Source organism: Theropithecus gelada, chromosome 3 (genome assembly GCF_003255815.1).
Source record: "Theropithecus gelada isolate Dixy chromosome 3, Tgel_1.0, whole genome shotgun sequence".
In the NCBI taxonomy this organism is placed as follows: domain Eukaryota; kingdom Metazoa; phylum Chordata; class Mammalia; order Primates; family Cercopithecidae; genus Theropithecus; species Theropithecus gelada.
In genome coordinates, this window is record NC_037670.1 from 146,771,023 (window position 1) to 146,792,042 (window position 21,020).

The following is a 21,020-nucleotide window of genomic DNA, read 5'->3' on the forward strand; positions in this document are numbered from 1 at the left end:
CAGGCAATCTTTACTCACCATCATCAAAGAAAAGGAACATTTTCCAAATTGATAACAGTATGCCAGGCCCATGGGATATGTTTAATTACCCAGAAGAAACTGTAATGGGGACAACAGTTAAAATTGGAATCATCCCCTGATTAAGTTGCATGATTCAAGTATCATTTTCCAAAATTGACTTTTCTTTCACACAAGCCAAACAGATGAATTATAAACATAATTGTATTTGTATCTTATGTGTTTGGTACTAATATTTGAAACTATCTCAAGATATTCAGCATGACCAAATATGACTTTTGAGATCAATAAAAAATATTTTTTCCTTACAAAGTCTAGATTTTAAGACATCTAACTATAGCTCCTAAAGACTAACTCTGAGACTCAAGGTACAGTAAAAATACAAAGATAATCTTATTGTTCAAGAAATATATTTTCTTCTCTTCCCTAAGATTTAAGTCTTTTATTGAAAAAAACGGCTTATATACAAGAAAGATACAGATGGTGGTAAAAATATTCCTGTTAAAATCACTTCCTCAGGACAACTTTTACAAACACCCACCTCTTTCACTCTGACTTTATTAGATCCTCCTTTCAGAAACTCTTACTTGTTTTCCATACTATTTTCTATGCTTATAATTATTTATTAGGTATTTATTATTAAGTACATTATGGTTGAGATCCATCAAAGCATAGACAATGTTCTTTATTGTATTACTATTGCATTAGCATTTAGTGCAAGTCCTGTCTCATGATGCACACAACACATTTTTGTTGACCAATTGATTTAGCTTTCTTAGTACTTCTGAAATTTTTCTTTCAAGCTTCCATTCTAGATGTCCTTTAAGTTCTGTGATGAAGACTAAAACAGTGTACTACATACTTGAAATTTATTTAATTTCTCATGTAATATTTTAAACTCACCCTGTAAAATATCAGTACTTAATTGAATATACATGTATTTGAACTGTATAGCTATGTATTAAGATGCACCAAGGATTATCCAGTAGAATTTAGCATTTTCTGCCAATTACTTTGTGTGACATTAAGGATAGTCCTTACTTGAAGCTATTTCTTTTTTAAGCATACTACTTTTCCAACTTTTTATATGCTACATTTGATATATCGATTATATAAATGCCTTAAAGAAATGTAAATTGTCTCAAAGACAAAGAGTGCCCAACCAACTGAATCATATAGTACTCCATTGTCTACCATTAGCCATAAAAACTCTGTAACTTTCCTTATTGTATTACTGTAGAATCATTTAATTTAATATAATTTAATTATTTAATTTTTTGAGATGAGATCTCACTGTATTGCCCAGGTTGATCTCAAATTCCTGGGCTCAAGAGGTTCTCCTTCCTCAACCTCCTAAGTAGCTGGAATTACAAGGTCATGCCAATGCATCCAACTGTAAAATCTTTTTTTTTTTTTAACAATTAGAAGTTCCTTCTTATATTCAATATCAAATTGTGAATTTTAAGAGTGTAATTTATTTCTGATTGTGAGGATGTTAAAAAAAACAGCCCCCATTGGCTTATCGTTATTATAAAGTAGAGCCATGCCTGGTTCTGGTTCTGGCTCTCACAAGCCATACTCCTTTAGTTTACCAGGACATTAACTGTCAGGGCTTGCTGACTCCAATATTTCTCTGTTATAATAGCTTAAAGTGTCTTTGTCTTGGAGTCACCACGGTCCAGTCTTCTGCCTTTTAGTTCTGTCTTCTAGTTCTGTCTACTGACTGCTGGGTGACTTTGAACATGTCTCTTTACCTCTAAAATCCTCAAAATTCTCAACTGTAAAATGATGCTGTTAAACATGGTCTTTCCAACTCATAATTTTTAAAAGATAAACAAATAAGATCATATATATAAAAGCTTAAAACATATAAAACAAGAATGTGACCATGAGGCAAGTACTGCAGGTGGCCTCTCAATGCTGGAAAAAACAACACTTCTTCCCTAGAGTCTCCAGAAGAAACTCAGTCTGACTGACAACTTAATTTTATTTTGCAACCACTAAGGAAAGGCCATGTGAGCACACAGTGAGAAGGTGGAGGTTTGCAAGCCAGAAAGAGAGTCCTCACCAGGAACTAAATCTGTCAACGCGTTGATCTTGGACTTTCACCCTCAGAACTACAAAAAAGTAACTCCCTGTTGTTTGTGTGTGTGTGTGTGTGTGTCTATATATATACACACACACACATATATGATTATAATATATATAAAATATGTAATAATCTTGATTTATTTATAAAACAACATGCAAATGTTATATTATCATTAACTGTTTGTAAATTTAAACCTTTTCAAAGCTACTTGACTCTGTTTCCTTCCATCAATGGTCACACTCATGCTGATGATCCAGTATAAGTTCAACAATGATTAAGCACCTGCTATGTGGCAAACACCGTTCCAGACACGGGGTTATAGCTAAACAAGTTAGGCAATGTTAAAAATGAAGAGTTAACTATTCTTCAAATATTAACATTTAAAACATACATTAAAATTTGTATACTTTTTGTAAAGGTAACTAGTTCATGACTGTCCAGTTGCCTGCCTTGTCACTGACCCTTCCTGAGAAAAACAATCCATATAGCTCTTTCTAGGCATAGTTTTCATGGTTTATACCAAGTGCTTTGGAAGAAACTTATCTAAACATGCAGTTCCTACAATAATGAAGTAAAGGCTATTAGAGATACCTTTCCAGTGTAAAACAAACAAACAAACAAAAAACTGTAAAACTAGGCAACATATATGAAGCATCTGTTTCAGGTATTTAATAATGGACTGTGCAGAACTGTCATCATAAAAATCTGGACTCCCAATAATATAAAATCTATAATATCTAGCATACAATAAAATTTAATAGAAATATAAAGAAGCAAGACAAGGTGACATATAATTTGGAGAACAAATAAGTAATTTAAAGAGATCCCAATCTGACAAAGATGTCAGGATTAGCAGGCAAGGACATTATAACAGCTGTTATAAAAGTCTTCAATAATTTAAAAAAAAATGGGACATGAGTAAAAATATGGGTAATCTCAGCAGGGAAATAAACAGACACTATAAAACAAGAACAAATGAAAATTATAGAACTGAAAAATAAACCTGAAATTTTGCTGGATGTCTCTGATAGCATATTGGACAATGAAGAAGAAAAAAATCCATAAACGTTAGGACAGGTCACTAGAAACCTAAGTTGATGCTCTGGCCACAATTGAGTGGACCATGAATTAATACTCATATGAATAGGTCAGATAAAGAGGCCAAACTGACCCTATTAGAACCTTCCCTGGAAACTAGAAGCTTTAAGTAAGGATTTCTCAATCTTGGCACTATTGACATTTTTGTCCAGAAAATTCTTTATTATATGGGACCATCCTATACATTTAAGAAATGTTAGCAAATTCCCTGGTCTCTATTAGGTAGATGACAGTTGCAACCCTATACATATTTATAGGGTGGAACCTATATATGTGTCTTCCTCACTATCTGAAATAGCTTTAATAAATATAATTTTTCTATTGTCATTGGCCCTCAATTTTCCCTTCCTCTCACAAGAGTAACAGATCCATTGGTCTCTTCCTTTTTATCATTAACTGATAATTACTGAAAGGCACCTTTCCTGTCTCTACCTCCTTTCCCATTTCAAATATTTCCATATATCTTATTTTACTTAATTTTTAGACTTTTTCACAAATGTTCAAAGCTCTATATAGTAATGGTATTAGTCCTGAAATCAGACTAAAAAAATAATGTAAAAAATACAAGTAACGCTTCAGGGTTATAGGGTTATGAGTGTTTAGGGAAAAATGTTTTGTGACATGGTACAATTCACTGAAAGAGTTGTTTAAAACTTTTTGTTGTATGAAATGTAAGACTTGAAAGTATTCAGAATGTATAATACAATCCTTATCATCATCCAGCTTTAATGATTATCAAAAGATTGATGTTATAGCTCTCACTTGATCTATATGTATACCCATTCCCCTTCTCCAATATTATTTTTAAACAAATCTCAGACATCTTATCATTTTACACTTAAATAACAGAATACAGAGCTCTAAAAAAACTATTTTAAGACACAAGCATGATACTTTTTACACATCTTAAAAAGTAAGCACAATTCCTTAATTTCATTAAATGCCCAGTGTTCAAATTCCCAGTAATTTTAGATGTAATATGTGACTTTTATTTTCACAGTTTATTCATTGAATTGGGATTAAAATAAGATTCACATGTAATAATTGGTTATTCTGTTTTTTAAGTCTTTTTGAACATAGGTTTCCTTGTTCTCTCTTTCTCTCTCTCTTTCTTCCTTTCCCTATGCCTCTACTTCTCTCTCTCCCTTACAATTATTTGTTGAAGAAACTGGGTTGCTGGGTTGTTTATCCTTTAGAGATTCCCAAAATGTAGTTTTTGCTGAAATTTTAAAAATGTAAGTCCACTTTTATTAAGAGCTTTGTATAAACAAGGTACACTTTTAGAATATTGCACCCCACTGCTATGTACTGAATGTTTGTGTCCCCGCAAAATTCATTTGTTGATACCCTAACCCTGAATATGGGGATGATGTTTGGAGATAGGGTCTCTAGGAGGCAAATAGAGGTAGATGAGGTTGTGAGGGTGGAGACTTGGATGGGATTAGTGCCCTTATAAGAAGATACAATCGAGAGCTTGCTTTCTCTCTCTCTCCCAGGGAGGCACAAGAAGAGGTCATGTGAATGCACAGCAGGAAGGTAGATCTGCAAACCAGAAAGAGAGCTCTCACCAGAACAAGACCATGCTGGTATCCCGATCTGAGACTTCCAGCCTCCAGAACAGTGAGAAAATAAATTTTAGCTGTTTAAGTCACCCAGTCTATGATATTTTATTACAACAGTCTGAACTAACTAAGACACACACTCCAGATTTGGTTATATTTATCATATTTAATTGATAAGTTACATTTCTGTTGTGGCTTGTCAAAAGACTTCACTTCGTTATTGTAACTAGAGAGTCATGCATTGATCTAAACTTTCAGATTTCTCAGACAAAAAAAAGTCTTCATTATTCCTACTAAGAAGAACAAAGTTAAATCAAACTGATGCTCTGCTCTACATTTTGTGATAGATTTCTAGCTCCAGTTAGAAACTGATACCTCTTGCTTTCTTTCTCCATTCCCACACCTTTATACCCAGGAGCAACATTTGTTTATTTGACAGCAAAATATTAACCCTAAAGACCTGTATTGGCAGAATTTTATTTAATCTTCACTTAGTGTAACTTAATCTCTATAAGACCAACAGTGACATGATTTCATTTGACACCAATGTCAGTCTTGAACAGAAACTGTGCATAATGATTTGTAATAACTTTATACTCATTCAATTACATGATGAATTTTGACTTTTTCTCCAAGTTCATTATAGGTAATATGTAACAATGTATGGAGAAAATTACAATAGCAGAGGTAGGTTTTCATATCAACGTCATTTAAATGCTAGGCATCCTCTTTGCTTTTGCATGGAGTGAGATAACCTAGGCTAGCTTGAACTGGCAATTGCTTTACCACCAAAATTGTAACAATAACCAGTGTTTTGATTAGTATGTCATTATTTGTCTTTAGTTTGTCCTGAAGCTGAAATGGACACATGCATGCATTAATTTCCAGAAGCAATTAAACTCTTTTTTTTTTTTTTTTTTTTTAGTTGGAACTTTGTTCTTGTTGTCCAGGCTGTAGTGCAAAGGTGCGATATCAGCTCACTACAACCTCTGCCTCTGGGATTCAAGCAATTCTCCTGCCTCAGCCTCCCAAGTAGCTGGTGTCTGCCACCACCCATGTCTAATGTTTTGTATTTTTAGTAGAGACGGGTTTCACCATGTTGGCCAGGCTTGTCTTGAATTCCTGACCTCAGGTGATCCACCTGCCTTGGCCTCCCAAAGTGCTGGGATTACAGGCGTGAGCCACCATACCCGGCCAGCAATGAAATTCATAACCAGGTATTTTCTACTCACAAATACAGTTTGTTCTTCAGATTTAAATTAACCTAATGGACACAAATAACTTTGTGTGTGAGAGTAATCTGTGGCTTTAGCAAAAATATAGCAAAAAGACAATGTTTTATTGGGTTCAAAATTACTTTTTATCTCAACAGCCAACAACTTCATATTCTTACCCACTGAAATTTAGGTTGGTTTTAATTTTAATGCTTTTAAAAATGCACTCTGTTTGGTAACAACAATAAATTGTGGGCCCTTAAAATCATAAACTTCATGAATAACAGATTTACCCAGTACGTGAGTTTATAAAGTGAAAAAGAAAATATTTTTGTTTCTGCTCCAATTTTGAATTTGAGATCATTGTATTTTATGTTGCATGTGTTACAATAAATATTTTACAAGGTGAAATATATCCACTACAGTTATACTTTAGTTAATTCTGAGTTGCTACCAGTTCTAGCAAAATTAGGATTTCTGATATTGATGAGGGGGAATCTATCAAACAGGATGCACAGATTCTGAGAATTATGACTTCATTGCATCTTGTAGATTAATTTCTTCCATACTTGGAGAGGAGCAAAGTTCCACAAGAAACTCACTAAGCTTCAAACATCACTAACAAGTAACTGCTTTGATGAGTCCCATATGCAATGCTTTCATTTACTACTAAAAATTGACATCTTAGTCTTACTCTTGCATAATAACTTGCTCTTAAACTAAAATTTGGGAAATCTAAACAAATTGTTACCTTTGGAAGGGATTTTTGGAAATCAGGATTTGAGTCCTTGTTAAAATAAAATAGGAATTTGGCTGGGTGTGGTAAGACACATGTAACATGCCTGTAATCCCAGCATTTTGGGAGGCGGGGCAAGAGTATCACTTGAGCCCAGGAGTTCGAGACTAGCCTAGGCAACATGGCAAAATCTTGTCTCTACCAAAAATGCAAAAATTAGCTGGGCATGGTGGCGTGCACCTGTGGTCCCAGTTACTTGGGAGGCTGAGGCAGGAGGATTGCTTGAGCATCAGAGGTAGAGGCTGCAATGAATCATGAGTTCATGAGTGTGCCACTGCACCCCAGCCTGGGTGACATAGCAAGACACTGTCTCAAAAAAAAAAAAAAAAAAAAAAAAAGATAGGAAATCACTACTTACTTACAATGTGAATTCTGTTCTATGTTCTGATTTCCGAAACTGAACTAAATATAAGGTCTCAGTGAATCACTAAGTTTTTAAAATTAGTCTCTGCTGCCCTTTCCAGAGGAAGGCCGTGTTCCTTATACCAAAAGTTAATTCCGAAAGAGGGAGCTGAAGGTAAACCATTTCCCTCGGCAGATAATCTGGACAGTGGCCTCTCTTCCTCCTAAACATGAGAGAGTTTGCTGGCTAATGTCTGATCAAAAGAAGGTGGACTGGGACAAAACCAAGTTTCAATTCATACTTTTAGGGAAGCTGTTTCATGAGCAAGCATAAAAATCTATATAAGACACATGTAACACAGAGACATGCACACACAGATATACACACATGCAGAGGTTAGATAATTGAAGGAAAAAATCACCTTTCAGTATTAGTTGAGGGGAGATAATTGTAAGGTCTTTCCCTGACTATTAGCTAAGTGTTCCACTTCATGAATTTTTTTCTCCTATAAACTTAATCCCTAAGCTTATACTCGCTTTAAGAAGATTCTCCTTGATGTAAGCTCTAACAGCTTTATCATAATCAAAGTTCATTGATAATTTACCTCCTGAAAAGTAGTTCTCTTGAGTGCTTCATGTTAGAGAATTTCCTTTTGGCCTCCTCTACTTAATCACCCACACTCCAAGCTGCTCAAACATGTTATCAGACAATAATTTCCTTGTGCCTGCCTTCACTGGAACTATTGCACCATCCCAGATCAGACCTTATAACAAAGTCATTCCACATTACAATGTGGAATATACAATAACTGATTCTCGATTTTTTCTGTTTCTTCCCTTTTCTTATTCTATTCCTTCTTATCTTCTTTTCTTCTCAGGCTTTCTTCTCTCCTCTCCTCTCCTCTCCTCCTCTCCCTCTCTCTCTCTCTCTCTCCCCCTCCCTCCCTCTCTTCTGTCCTTCTCCCTCTTTTCTCTCTTTCTTTCTGGATTGAAATAAACCAATTATATTATTCCATAGAAGAGTACCCCCACCCTCAATATGTCAAAGTGCGCTGGCCTGGGGTATTTAATGGTTGAGTAATGTTCCTCAATAATATTCATTTTGCTTTCCACTAGTAAGATCGTGTCATCTCGAATGTATAGAAGAATCTACACCCTGGGTTTTGAGAATAAGTTCAAATATGTGTTGACAACAAGTTCAAGAAGCAAAGGCCATTTCCTGCTTTTTCACTGAAATGTACAGGTTCCAAATTATAATGACTCCTGATCTCATTCTCATTTACTCAAACCGAATGCTTTAAAGGTCCAACTAAGCTACTTTGGAAAGGGTGATACATAAACTCTGCAGCATCTCTCAAAACTCCTTCGGAGGCACAGGCAGCTGTCACGGAATGTGGCCAGAGCCTGGGACAAGATTATCAAATCGGCTGTGATACTCTGTGAGAGATGGAGCTACTTAGGGCCGGATGGATTCGGAATCCAGCCAACTATGGAATTCCAAGACCTCCATCGCTTTCCGAAGTCAAATCTAACAGGGATTTGGCCTCAACAGTGGACAAGGTCGGGGCGTGAGGAGGTCAGGAAAGGAGAAACATCGGGATTCGATCTAATAATGGCTGGGCTGGAACTTGTCTCCAGTGTCCAAAGGGCGTGCGTCCTGGCACAAGTGTTGAGAAAGGTCTGGACCCGACGTCTGCAGGAAGTGTCAGGACTTCCCTGTTCTGGGGACCTTCCCAGCCACACCAGGTCCGTGCTCTCTAGATTCCCCCAACGTCTCTCCACAACCCGGAAGGGGCTCAGGCCGGACTCGGCGTGAGGGTCCCCGCGGAGCCCGCTCACCCACCCTTCCGCCATCGCCCCACGGGGGCTGTTAGTAATCTCCCTGCTTCCTAGGCCGTCGAAAAGCACTCAGGTCACCCTCTCTCGGTGACCAGAGCCGTCAGTCTTTCCCCGCCATGAAATGTGAGTTCGGGTGTCAGCCGCCGCGCCCCAGCAGTGTCCCCTGCACATCTCCGGTCTCGGTCTCGCCTTTCGTCGTTCTGCGCAGCCTTTTCCTGGGCGCCGCAGGACGCACAGAAGTGAGGCGGGGCCACAGATTTAAGTTTCTTCCCCGCAACTGTCGGGGCGGTCCCGGAGCTTGTGAGGCCGCGCTACGGTGAGTGCAGAAAGGAGACCCCCGGACTCCGTAGAACCTGGGCCCGCGGTGTGGACCGATGGTGGATTCTCCACATCAGCAGCCCTGGAGGGAGAGCGTGGGCCGGGGGAGGGGCCAAGATGCACCTGAGGCCTGCGGGGCTGGCCGCGCTGGCCCCGGTCCTGGCGGGGTGGTGGAGTCCGAGGCGGCGAGACGGAGACCCCGGGGCCCGCTCCCTCCAGTCGCCCTCCCAGGATGTGGCCCCGTTGCAGTAGCACTACTGTGCTGGGCTGTGAGTTTGTCTGGCAGCTTCTACTGAGCAGCTAATAGTATAACAACCCGGCTTTGATAAATCTGAACTAATTACCCCTCTTAATTAAAGTCTTTAGCAGTTATTTCACTGTTTTGGCAAGAAAACAGGAGAGACTTGCGGTTAGAAACACCAGAGCCCGAGCTCACAGCGGAGCCGCTGATTAACACTTGAAGCATTTCAAGGACCTGGCACCCGCCACAGTTTGGTTTTCATCCATGTTTCCTCCTTGAATGGAAGTATATTCGTCTATAAACATATATACACATGTAAAAACACAGAGGCTCCCTTTGCCAGCTGTGTATAAGTCAGTATGTGCCTTCAGGATGCAAACAATAGACATCTGTCTATCTATGATTGTAATGCGTTTGAGGAGATGTACATTGCATACAGCTACTGGATATGTTGTTCCTGTTTAACTGTGCACTGCGAACATATCAGGTGGTCCAAGCCAAATTTGTGTTTCTGTTAGAAAACTCCATGTCTTCTGCTTCTGAAATTTACCAGATTTCATAACTTTATCCAAAGGTGTAACCATTTAGAAGAAACTATTTGCACTTGATAGATTTTCAGACGAAAACATTAAGTATTACTAATCCAGGGTTTTAGATTTTAAAAAGGAGGATGGATGAGGGGGTCACAGTCAGGAATCTTTAGCTGAATAGTATGAACAGAGCCCTAAAGTTCGTTGATTAAATAAGCATGTTCCAAGTATTTATTTCCAACAGTCAATGAATCAATTTTCACGTGCAATAATCAAAACCAAAATTCAAAATCATCCATAATGAACCACCCTTATCTAATGTGTGTGTGTGTGTGCTCACGAATGTGGAATATACCCCTATGGGCGCACACATCTATGCGTGTATATATGACATACACACAGTGTTTCGTTACTTCAGGAAAGGAGGAAATGATAAACATCCTGCAGACATCTTGAGACGGGAGAATCAACACAATGGAAATATATACAATAATAAAATTAAAATGATGCAGCATTCCCGGGTAGAATAATACAGATCTCAATAAATATAGCAGAAATTTGTTTAAACAAAACAAAACAAAACAAACACCATCTCTTCACCCAAGATGAAAAGTCTTTCCAAATTAAAAAAAAAAAAAAAGAAAAACAGAAAACAAACAAAGCCCTCCAAGTTTTTCATAATTGTTAGTGCCTATATAGAATATAATACACAAAACCATTTAGCAGGTGCATGCAAGAGGTGAAAGGCCAAGGGATGCAGAGGCTTCTGGTTGGCCCTAAAGTGTGGGGCCCAACATGCCCCGGGGTCTGCAGACGAACTCGGACCAAGAGCTCTAGTCTGCCGCTGCCTCAGCGTGGGGGCCCGGCCGAGGCTGGAAGGAACCCTGGCCTCGATCACTGGTGGCCCTGGTGGAGCCCGGGCTGCAGGGGCCCCGGGGTTGGCAGCGGCGCCTGCAGAGGAGGCAGCGTCACCGGCGGCTGCTGCTGTAGCGGGGGCGGCGGTTCAGTGCCTGGTTCGCCAGCTGGCGTGCGGGCCAGCCCCAGGCTGCTGTCGTGCAGCTTGCGGACATGCTTCTTGAGGTCAAAGTTCCTGCAGAAACCCTTGCCGCACGTGGGGCAGGTGAAAGGCTTCTTGTCGTTGTGGGTGTGCATGTGGAAAGTGAGGTTGTAAACCTGGTGGAAAGCCTTGTTGCAGATATTGCACTTGAACTGCTTCTCCCCGCTGTGGGTCAACTTGTGGTTTTTGTAATTCCCTGAAACACACAAATGACAGAGATGTGGTTCTGGGGGAAAAAAAAAAAAAAAAAAAAACCTAAAAAAGGAGGAGCAGACACGTCTAAGGTAGCGCCAGGCAAGCAGAAGAACCGCCACGGGTCCCACAACCAGTGCAGGGCTGCTATCCGTGCCTGCACTTGTCTCCCCAAGTTTATTTTCAAACATCGCATCAACAGTGATGCCGTTTCCTTTAAATTTTAATACACATTTATCAGTCCAATTACATAGAATCAGAGCATGCAGTTAAAAAATATACCCTTGTTTTATGAATCATGCCTTTCTCTAATACTAATCAGACTTCGGGTAGGGGGTTAGAATGGCAACAAATGTGCCACATAACTACACTTTAAACATCGTCTTCTAAAACATCCCGAAAATATTAAGCATCGCTTTTGGTAAGACTAACCATGAGAGACAACATTTCCTGGTTTCCATACCTTTTTGATGAAACCCTTTGCCGCAGAATTCACACACAAACGGTTTGTAGCCCGCATGTATTCGGGTATGAGTGTTTAAAGTGGAACTTCTATTAAATGCTTTGCCACACTGGTTACATTTGTGAGGTTTTTCCTAAGCAAGAGAAAGGAAAAGCAGAGACATTTAGATATTTTCTAATTATGTGAAGTTTTGCAAGCTCAAAACACAGTAATGCTTAAACACTTTCAAGGCAGAACAAAAGCAAACAATATATGGCATTCACCCCTGTTCAGCTAGCACGTTTTAAACGAACCTTATCCTAAGGACTAAGGCTTTATCAACTGTTTTTCTGCAAACAGTTCCGAAGCAAACGAGGTGAAATTGAGACAGATGAACACACCTGCGTGTGAATGATCTTGTGCCTGCACAGGGTGCTTGCTTGCCTGAAACCTTTTCCGCACACTTTGCAAACGAAGGGTCTGGCTCCTGTGTGCACTGGCATGTGACGGGTTAAGTTATAGTGCGCATTAAAGACCTTAAAATTAAATACACATAGAACAGGTTAGCCGAACAAGTAACTTTGAAATCAAACTGGGCAGAGGGAGGGTAGGAGGAAGAGAATCTTACAAAAAGTGTATACAAATAATTACCCCCAAAATACTAAAAAGGGAGGAAGGAAAGGAGGAGCGAGGGAGGGAGGGAGGGAAGGAAGGAAGGAGAGAAGGAAGGAAGGAAGGAAGGAAGGAAGGAAGGAAGGAAGGAAGGAAGGAAGGAAGGAAGGAAAGGAGGGAAGGAGGGAAGGAGGGAAGGAAGGAAGGGATCTCCGTTTTGCATAGTACTTGCCTTTCCACACACTTCGCAAGTGAAAACTTTGGGCTTGGCATTAGGAGAGCCTCGGCTGAAGTCCGAGGTTTTGAACGCGATTTTTTCCGACAGAAGCTGGGCGCTTTCTTTCATGTAATGCTGCAGCTGAGCCTGGGACAGGTCTTTGAACGCTACTCCAGAAGGGTATTTCTCCACCGCCGGGACCACCAGTTTATTCCTTTCGGCTAAATACGTTTTTGGCTGCGGGTGCAAAGGGGAACTGAGGAAGTAGGAGGCCACCGGGTGGATGTTCACGCCGGCTGCCGGGTGGCACGGGCCGTCACCTCGGTTCAGGTAGCACAAGGCGCCCATGGCGTGGAATGAAGAGTGGTTGACCACACGCGGCCTTACCAGCTTGTACTGCTGCAGCGGCAGCGCGTCGCGGGCCAGGTCGCCCTTGAGACTCAGTGCGCAGTTGAGCAGGTCGTTGCAGCTGAATGCCGGCGCCGAGGGCACCGCCGCGGGCGCAGCCGGGGCCTCCAGACTGGCCTTCCGCTGCTCGGAACTCGTCACTCCTGCCTTGGGGCTCGTGTCGTACGCCACAGGCACGAAAGGGATCATGCAGGGAATCGACGAGTTGAGATGCAGAGAGTGCTTGGGTTCCCCCTTGGGTAAGGCTCCCTGCAGGAAGTGGGGGACTGGCAGGGCCTTGGGCTCGGGGGTGCGCGCCATGATTCGTTCAATGGAGAAAGCCAAGGGTTTGGACGTGCTCATCATGTTGCCCCGAGCTGGAGCAGTCGCTAACATTTTGGTAGTCGCGTTGTGGCAGCTACTGTCCATGTCTGAGTCGCCAGCGTCCGTCAGCCGGGGCTGGGCTGCGCCGTCCGTTGCCTTGTTCCCTGCTTGTCACAGACCTGTGGAGAGGGGGACGGGCACCATCACCACCAGTAGCCTCCTCCTCCTCCTCCTCCCCAGCATCACCAGCCGAACCTGCCTGCCCAGCCCAATGGACTCCTGCCAGCCCATCGCAGAGTTCTTGGCGCACCAATGACTCGGGGACAATCACTACTTATTTCTATCAATAGAAAGTGTTGTGTCAATAACGCAGCCAAGATCTCGCCAATCGTTAACTTCCAAGAGGAGAAGGTAAACTAGATAATTGCTCAATTCGCTTCCAACAGTCAACAGGAAAACTTTTTTTTTCCTCTGCAGTCAGTAGCTACTTTTCATTGGTGAGTGAGGTTCCCCGCCCAGAAAAGGCGGGGGCGCATTCACCCGCTTGGCGCGCCCTCCCCTCGGCGCGCACACTCTGCGGCGCACACTTCACTACCCTCCGCCCTCCCCCACCCCCACCCCCACCCCCCTTTTGCTTCCTCTGTCTTTCTAATTCTCAATCTGCTTAACCAGGCTTTAGAGGCCAAGCAAATCTGAGATCAATTTTCTCGTTTAGCTCTAAGTGACATCATCTAAAATCATTGTGCAAGGGCTAAATAAGGAAACGGAGTCTAATTCAGGGGCAAACGCCAGGCTATATTTATCAAACGCCAAGCTCCAGAAAGCCTCGTCCAGGAAGCCTAGGCGGCGAAATCCGAGGTTTCGCTGCTTGGTTCCGCTGGGCCTGGCCGGGCCGGGGTGGGCCGGGGTCAGGTCTGTGGCACCTCCGCAGACCTCTTTCTTCCTCCAGGGCTCGGGGTTGCCCGCTCCCGGAATCCCGGAGTCTCCGCGGCCCGAACTGAGTCTGGACCATTGAGAAGACGCCAGCAGGTAACTGGCCTCCCAAAACGCCCCTGAGAATTAAAAGCCTTGGGAGGCTTGTTAAGTGTTTGTGGTTTTGTAAAGGCAATGCCCACGGCAATCGGCCTGGGAAAGTCGCACTTTCATCCACAAAGTTGAGGAGCTGCAAGGTATAATCGGGTGTCACACCACAAGAAACCTTGACTCGATCGGACCCCACCCAGGATACACACAGATGCGGGCGCGCGCACGCTTCCGAGTTTACATTGAGAGTCTGGAAAGAGCATTTCTTTCTTAAGTACCTGCGCTCAGCTAGAGCTCTCCCGGAGCATTTTAAATACTGAATGCCGAGAGGAAAAGGGAAACAGAATGTATTAATCCCCACCCCGGCTGCCGGTGTCTGCAAGACTCCTCTAAGCAGCGCAGGCTGCAGCCTGGGTGTCTGTGCGCATCAAACAGACTTGCCGGCGCCGGAGTTGTGTCCACAGCTACAGTTGTGCCTCCTAAAGAGCGCGCGTAGAGACCATTTCCCGTGCAACGCCCCCCAGCCGAGAACTCGCCGGCTGTGGCGCCTTGGCCCAAACTCTTGGGGCGGCCCGGTGGAGTGTGTGGAAGTTTCCGGAAAGACGCCTAAGGCTGCGGCTCAGACTGTGCGGGTTCCCGCCGCTCAGGCAAGAGAGTCCAGGAGCGCGCTGGAAGCTGCGGCGCGCACCTTCCCCGGCGCAGTCCCTTGCCAGCCGGCGATCACGCAGAGCTGAACCCCGGAGCTAGGCGCTCACGGAGGGCTGCACAGAGCTGGAAGACGCGGCAGCTGTGACCTGGCGTGAGGAGGCCAAGGGAGCGCACAGAACTGCAAGCAAAGGGCGGTGGGGCCTGGACCCTGAAGTGAGTGGCCGACCGCAGCAGCTCAAGGTGCCATCTGCCTGGTGAGTTAACCCCACGTGGCTGTGAAACAGGTGGTGGCGGGTGTCAGGTATTGGGCCAAGTGTAGTGGGGGCGTCCTTCTGCTAGAGCTCTGAAAAGGGTTGGCCCCGGAAGGCTGGATAACGGCGGACTAGAAACCCTGGAATTATTAAGTCCCTGTCCAATTTCACTCAAAGAAAAGAAACTGGACCTTAAACGAAGGAAACTGACCTCAAAGTATTCCCTCCTCTCTACCCCATTCTCAACACATGCCAGGCAAGCCACCCGGTCCCCTCCGCCCCTCTCTAGCTTTCCGCGAAAATCAGTTCCGCCTTTGCCCCAAGAGCCAAGAGGAGTGGAAAGGAAGAGAGCTTGGGCTGGGAACGCGCCTGATGTCTAACAGAAAGGCAGCGGCGCTGGGTGGGTGGTGGGAAAACTCAGAGGCTGAAGAAATGGGGGAGGCGGAGTGAGTCCTACTGGAAGTTAAGGACAGCCAAGGGGCAAGATGGGGGAGAGGTCTGGCTGAATACGACCAGCTTCAGCAGCTAGGCCTGGGAATGCCTCGTTTCAGGTCGCGAGGTGGCTTCAGACTGGGGCAACTGATGCAGCAGAGAAGCGCAGAGCGCCCGGGGGGAGCGGGCAAAGAGGCACTACACTCCAGGGCGGAGCTTTGGAACCGTCCTTGGCCTGGGTGCCCCTACTCTGGATTCGCCTAGGCTGCAGATGTTCTTTCCTTTTGCTGGGGCCACGGGGCATAGCACCTGGGCAGAGCACCTGGGCAGAGCAATCGAAGAGGCACCACACCCCCGAGAGGCGCTTCGGAGTTGTACTTGGACCGGGCGCAGACACTCAGTATTGGTCAGCGCTGGAAATTTTCTTGCCTTTTGCTGTTGGGGCCGCAGAACTAGTCTCCTCCTTTCCCCTGCTCAGACAAAGGGCACGGGAAGGGCTTTGCTGGGGCAAAGCGGGGTGGGGAGGTTCTCTGTCCCACGACAGATGGGTCGCGGTTAAGACTTTAATTGCTGACTTTTGGGCCGGATCAGATTCCTTTTCCTACCTGCCACTTCCCAACAGCGAAAAAATCCCCCTCCTGCTGCACTCCTCCGCCACAGGGCTAGGATGAAAGGAAAAAGCCAAGAAGCGCGAAAACAGCCCAGCTCTGGAAGACTTTAGAGAGTCCAGCTGACTTGTGCACAATTCGCCGGCCTCTGGAGCCTTACCTGCCTTCTTGACTGAATGCCACCAGTTTGTTTTACGCTTGTGGTGTGTCCCTCCCTCTCCCCTTCTCCTCCCCCTCCCCTCTCGTTAACTGCAAAAGAGCCTTTATTTGACCTCTGTAAATTTCTCCTTTGGTGTATACAAAACTAAAAAGGAAAAAATATTGGCTAAGAGGTATGCATGCTTTGTATAGTTTATATTTCAACAATTTGCTTTTCACTGGTCTTTTCAGGATTTGCCCTTTTGGCAAGTGTTTGAAAATGTCATTTGAGTTAACACAAATATGGCAAAGCATCAATTATACTCTTCCTTTAAGATGGCCTTGAGTTTACTAAAGACTGAAAAGATGCTTTACAACTCTAGGCCTTGATATCCAACATTTGTTAATTTTTTCAAAACCTAACCAAAAACACGTGTTAATTAGCAATACTATCTCTATTAAATAAGAATTGTCATAAAACACAAAATGTATTTAGAAAGGGCTTCTGTCTTACTGTCCAATCTGTCCAGTGTTTTATTTACAAATATATTTGAAAATGACAAAAAAAAGCAATAAGAACAGAGTATATTCAGCAAATTCAGAAGCTTTCAAAATGTTTCAACAGAAGTATTTTTTAATTTACTAAAACAAATGCAAGGGAGCCTTGTTTGTTTTCTTAATGACAAAATAGAAACTCTTACAGTTTCTTTCGATTTTCTTTGAGAATCCTATAATCCCTCTTTTTTTTTTTTTCTTCTGAGAACTGATGATTAAGTGTGCCTCCCCTTTCCATCCATGGAAAGGCAGTATTTATAACCTCAAATCCTGATGGAAGGCGAGTTTAAGTGTATAGTTCGTCCTTTATGAAATATCCTGAGGAAACCACAGCAGTTCATAATATAAAGAGGCCAGATAACAAACTCTGTGTTAAGATTTTAGAAATAAGAAAAAGTCCTGTTCTCCTAAAGCAATTTAAAATTCTCTTTCTAAGGTATCTAATTTTGACTTCAATACTTTCTAAGCTGTGTTCTTGCTATTATTAAAAAACGTGCATAATTTTCACAGGCTTTTTGTTGAAGTCCCTATCACAAGCAAATGCAGTTTCTGCCTATGGTGACTGCAATTCGAAATTAAAGGTAATAAGGTAACAGAGCCATACATTACCAAATAAGCCATAATCTCTAATCTCTTGTTCTTTGATATGTCACAAAATGCTATTGATTTTTTAAATTAAAAATGGATTGGAAAATATTATAACTAATTCCACTTTCTGCCTAGTTCATTGACTTGTCCCTGGTCATGTTTTTAGAGTTTTCTGGCCTGTTCAACATCTCTGACCCCTAGCAGAACAACAGTCTGCTTTCTCTTTGCTTTAGCTTGTGAGCTAAGGGAGGGGAGACGAAGGCATTATTATTATTCTGACATCACCCCCCACCTCAGCCCTGACACTCAAGCACATCTACACTTTTTCCTGTTTAATACATAGCACCAAATGCAACATACTGTATTTCTAGAAGGAAAAACACATTTTAAAATTCCGGTACATTTTCTGCTCATAGTCTTTATCTCTGGTTGGTCTTTGGTTATTTCTTTTGGTGTGTGATGGAGGGAGGGTGATGGGATGGGACACAAATAGCAAAGGTCTATAAGGTTCAAGGAAAGAGTTTTTGAGTACCTCAGATTACTTAATACACAACGGGAACTAACTTTCCAGCACATTAGCAAACATTTTGGCAACAAGTTCAAATTTAAGGCTACCAGTGTGCTTTTAGTTAGTTTGGTAGCAAATAAAGAATTCTTGCTAATTTCCTAAAGCCTGTGAAGGACAATATCACAGGTTGTAAGTGTGGGAAGGGTTGGTTAACTCACAGAGCCCTCCTCTCTTTGGGGGAAGAAGTGTGAGGGTGGGTTGTTTGTCTATTGACCTTTGTTGTTACTATGTCTTTTATATTAGGATTTCATTTAAACTCAGTGAAATTATTTCTCTCAAAACAGCATTTACCTAGCAAATCAGTTTGTAAAAGAAAATGAAGAGCCCAAATGTGAGAGCTGTTAATGAGGCAGCAGGCAATGCAGACAGCCATCACTTGGACTCGGTTTGTTTTTGACCCTCCACTAATGCTGAGATTTTTCTCACCCATTCCCACAGGCCTGTGAGGTGTGTCCCTCCAGACTGAGAGGCTACGACTCAGGGCTGGACTTTGTGGAAAAAAGAAGTTTATAAAACAAGTAACCCAGTTTATCCAACCTTTACTGTGGAGCAACAGCGTCAAGCAACAAAACCCAGCAAAGTTTTGCTTGTCACTTGCAAGGGTGTTACTGAAATCTGGAAGGTGAACAATGAGAAGATAGCCCAAACATGCTCTATTGCTCTACACTGAAATATTCGCCTCCAATGATAGAAAAAAGTTTTCGTGCAATTAGTTGATTAGCGTTTTGTAGCAGTCCCTAGACAATTTTAAAGACATTTTGTTTGTAGTCAAAATTAAACACACACACACACACACACACACACACACAAACCATATTCAAGACACAGTTCGACTCTTTCCTTGACACTACCCACGAGGTTTGAAGCATTTTTGAATGTTATTTTCAAACTTCCTTAAGTGATCCCATGAAATAAAAGTCGGTAATAGAAATTCAAATAACGCAGAACAAAGAACTTAGAGACCACAGAGCTTAGAGAAATGGAGAAGCAGTAGAGGTAAATACAAATCCGTGAGCCAGAAATCTGTAAGAACCGCTTATAAATTCAGTTACCTCCTGAACTCCGACCGATGGCCACTCCGGCCCGGGAGCGCCCCGCGCCGACCCGCTGGCCTTAGCCGTCTCAGCCTTCATTATCGCCGCGGCCTCTGCGCCCCCTGTCCCTGGCTGCCCAGGGGAACCAAGTTCCCGCTGCTGGCGTAGGGGCAGAGGAGCCCCGCCTCATTCTGGATTCGGTGGCCAGCGCAGAACCATTTGAAAAGAAGCAGCCCGAAGTGAAACAGAAAAGCTGAAAACTCCCCGGCCGGGCTCTCCACTTCTCGGTTCTCGCTCACGAGTTCCAAACAGTTAAAACGACGTTGGCAAGGCCGAGGGCCACCGAGCTCTGTGAGACTCCCTTGGAGGGGCCAGGAACGGTAGCTCGAGAAGCTTGGAGGCGGCGGCTGGGAGTTGGGGCGCAACTTCAGTGACTGGGCGCCGCGGCCGTGCTGGGGCTCCCAAGCGTCTGGCTCCCGGGGTCGGTCGACGCGGCGCTGCCTTCGATCAGGTCCCGTCGACCTCGGGCCTCTGGACCACCACCGCTCCGGCCGGCCCGGCAACCCACCCCGGGCGAGATCGCGCTCCTCCCCTTCTCCTCTGCATTCCCGCAGGTCCTGGGGCGGCTCCATCCCCCCCAAGGCGGGGAGATGGCAAGGGAGGCTCCAGAGAGTTTCGGGAGGGGGCGCCGGATTCGGTTTAAGAGACTGCGTAACAGATGGTGGAGAGCTCCTAGATGAAAGTTTTTGAACAGGCACTCGCTAATAGACTTGCTTTGACGACTCAGGGTGTAATTGAAGGGTCATTTAATCTAGATGCAAGGTGAAAGAAAACAGGCCTGGGGGTGTGGCATACCTAAGGAGGAACTAGAGCATCTTTTTACTAGGTTTGCCTGTCATTTTGACTTTCCTGGAAAATACATTCTCAAGTCAAATTTTAAGAATGTCTGAAGAGTATCTCTGAGTATCTCTTCCAAAAACCTTTCGTGAATTTTTTAGCCGACCTCTTTCCTCCGAGAATCCTCCCTTTGAAGCCCTTTGCCCTGTGCTTAAGAGTAGTTGGGGTTACCTGATGGTCCCAAAGATACTTTTCTTACTAGATTCTCCTGTTTCAGACCTTAACAGAAAGGCCTTTCTACCTTCCCTTCTTTGGCTTTACTCTCCAATTTGTCCTTTCATTTCCGAGTTCTCCCAGTCACACCCTGCATGTCCTCTAAAAGAGAAGACTTCATGGCTGTCCGAAGAGGGCGATACCCCGTGGCCACGTCCCGCCGGCCTTCACAGCCACCGTAAAAGAGGAAGCACTCAGCCACTGGCCGGCCCCCGTTTCTTGATGGAAGTGGATGCTCTTCTGTTTCCTCCCTTCCCGCCCTTAGGCCTCTCCCAGACCAGATTCTGCACGCACGCCTTGTGCATGTTTCAAGAGTTGGGCTCTAAGATCCACGCTGAGAAAATCCCAAGAAGAGCCTTGATCCATCATTAAGAAATCTTACTACCTTTTAAAATGTGATTGCCTTCTCACTTTAAATTAATTTGGAAGGTTTTTTTTTTTTTTTTTTTTTTTCCCTCCACGGTCTCCTCTTAATTCAAGTTCAGTTAATTCTTTGAATTCACTGACAGTGGGCCTGCCCTCATACTTTCTCAGCAGTCCCACACAGAGGAAAAGTCTCCTGGAAACAACTCGAAGCGTTAAGCGCCCCGCGCGAGTGTTGACGCTGGCAACTCGCAAACAGCGTCCCGCGGCCACGGTGACCCGAGGGGCCGGCCGGCTGACGTCACGAACGCGGCCAGCTGCGGGGCCCTGGGCTGCATCCGCGGCCTCTGGCTCCTGCCGGCTCGTTGGGTCGAGGGTGGGTAGGGAAGTTGAGTTCTGGGGTAAAAAGCCGGAAAAAGAA

The 21,020-nt window shown here is 43.8% G+C and overlaps 1 protein-coding gene across 3 annotated transcripts; it reads right to left on the reverse strand.

The window, feature by feature from the left end:
* Positions 1 to 10,256: 10,256 nt before the first annotated feature.
* On the reverse strand, positions 10,257 to 19,655 carry FEZF1 (FEZ family zinc finger 1). 3 transcript variants are annotated; one of them, XM_025379949.1, is made up of 5 exons: positions 19,145 to 19,655; positions 12,586 to 13,460; positions 12,143 to 12,277; positions 11,763 to 11,895; positions 10,257 to 11,303 (listed from the first exon to the last, which is right to left on the reverse strand). In XM_025379949.1, the coding sequence occupies exons 2-5, from the start codon at positions 13,384 to 13,386 to the stop codon at positions 10,945 to 10,947; spliced, it is 1,428 nt and encodes a 475-aa protein (XP_025235734.1). In that variant the 5' UTR covers positions 13,387 to 13,460; positions 19,145 to 19,655; the 3' UTR covers positions 10,257 to 10,944. The 3 variants fall into 3 exon arrangements, with proteins under 3 accessions (XP_025235734.1, XP_025235735.1, XP_025235733.1); XM_025379950.1 differs by lacking the exon at positions 19,145 to 19,655 and having other exon boundaries at positions 12,586 to 12,807; positions 12,958 to 13,701; XM_025379948.1 differs by lacking the exon at positions 19,145 to 19,655 and having other exon boundaries at positions 12,586 to 13,701.
* Between the last annotated feature and the right edge of the window lie 1,365 nt (positions 19,656 to 21,020).

Coding starts and splice junctions, on each gene's coding strand:
- FEZF1 (XM_025379949.1), bottom strand. CDS start 13,386: ATGGACAGTAGCTGCCACAACGCGACTACCAAAATGTTAGCGACTGCT. Junction 12,278..12,585: donor CTTGCGAAGTGTGTGGAAAG/GCAAGTACTATG, acceptor TTTAATTTTAAG/GTCTTTAATGCGCACTATAA. Junction 11,304..11,762: donor CAAAGGGTTTCATCAAAAAG/GTATGGAAACCA, acceptor TGTGTGTTTCAG/GGAATTACAAAAACCACAAG.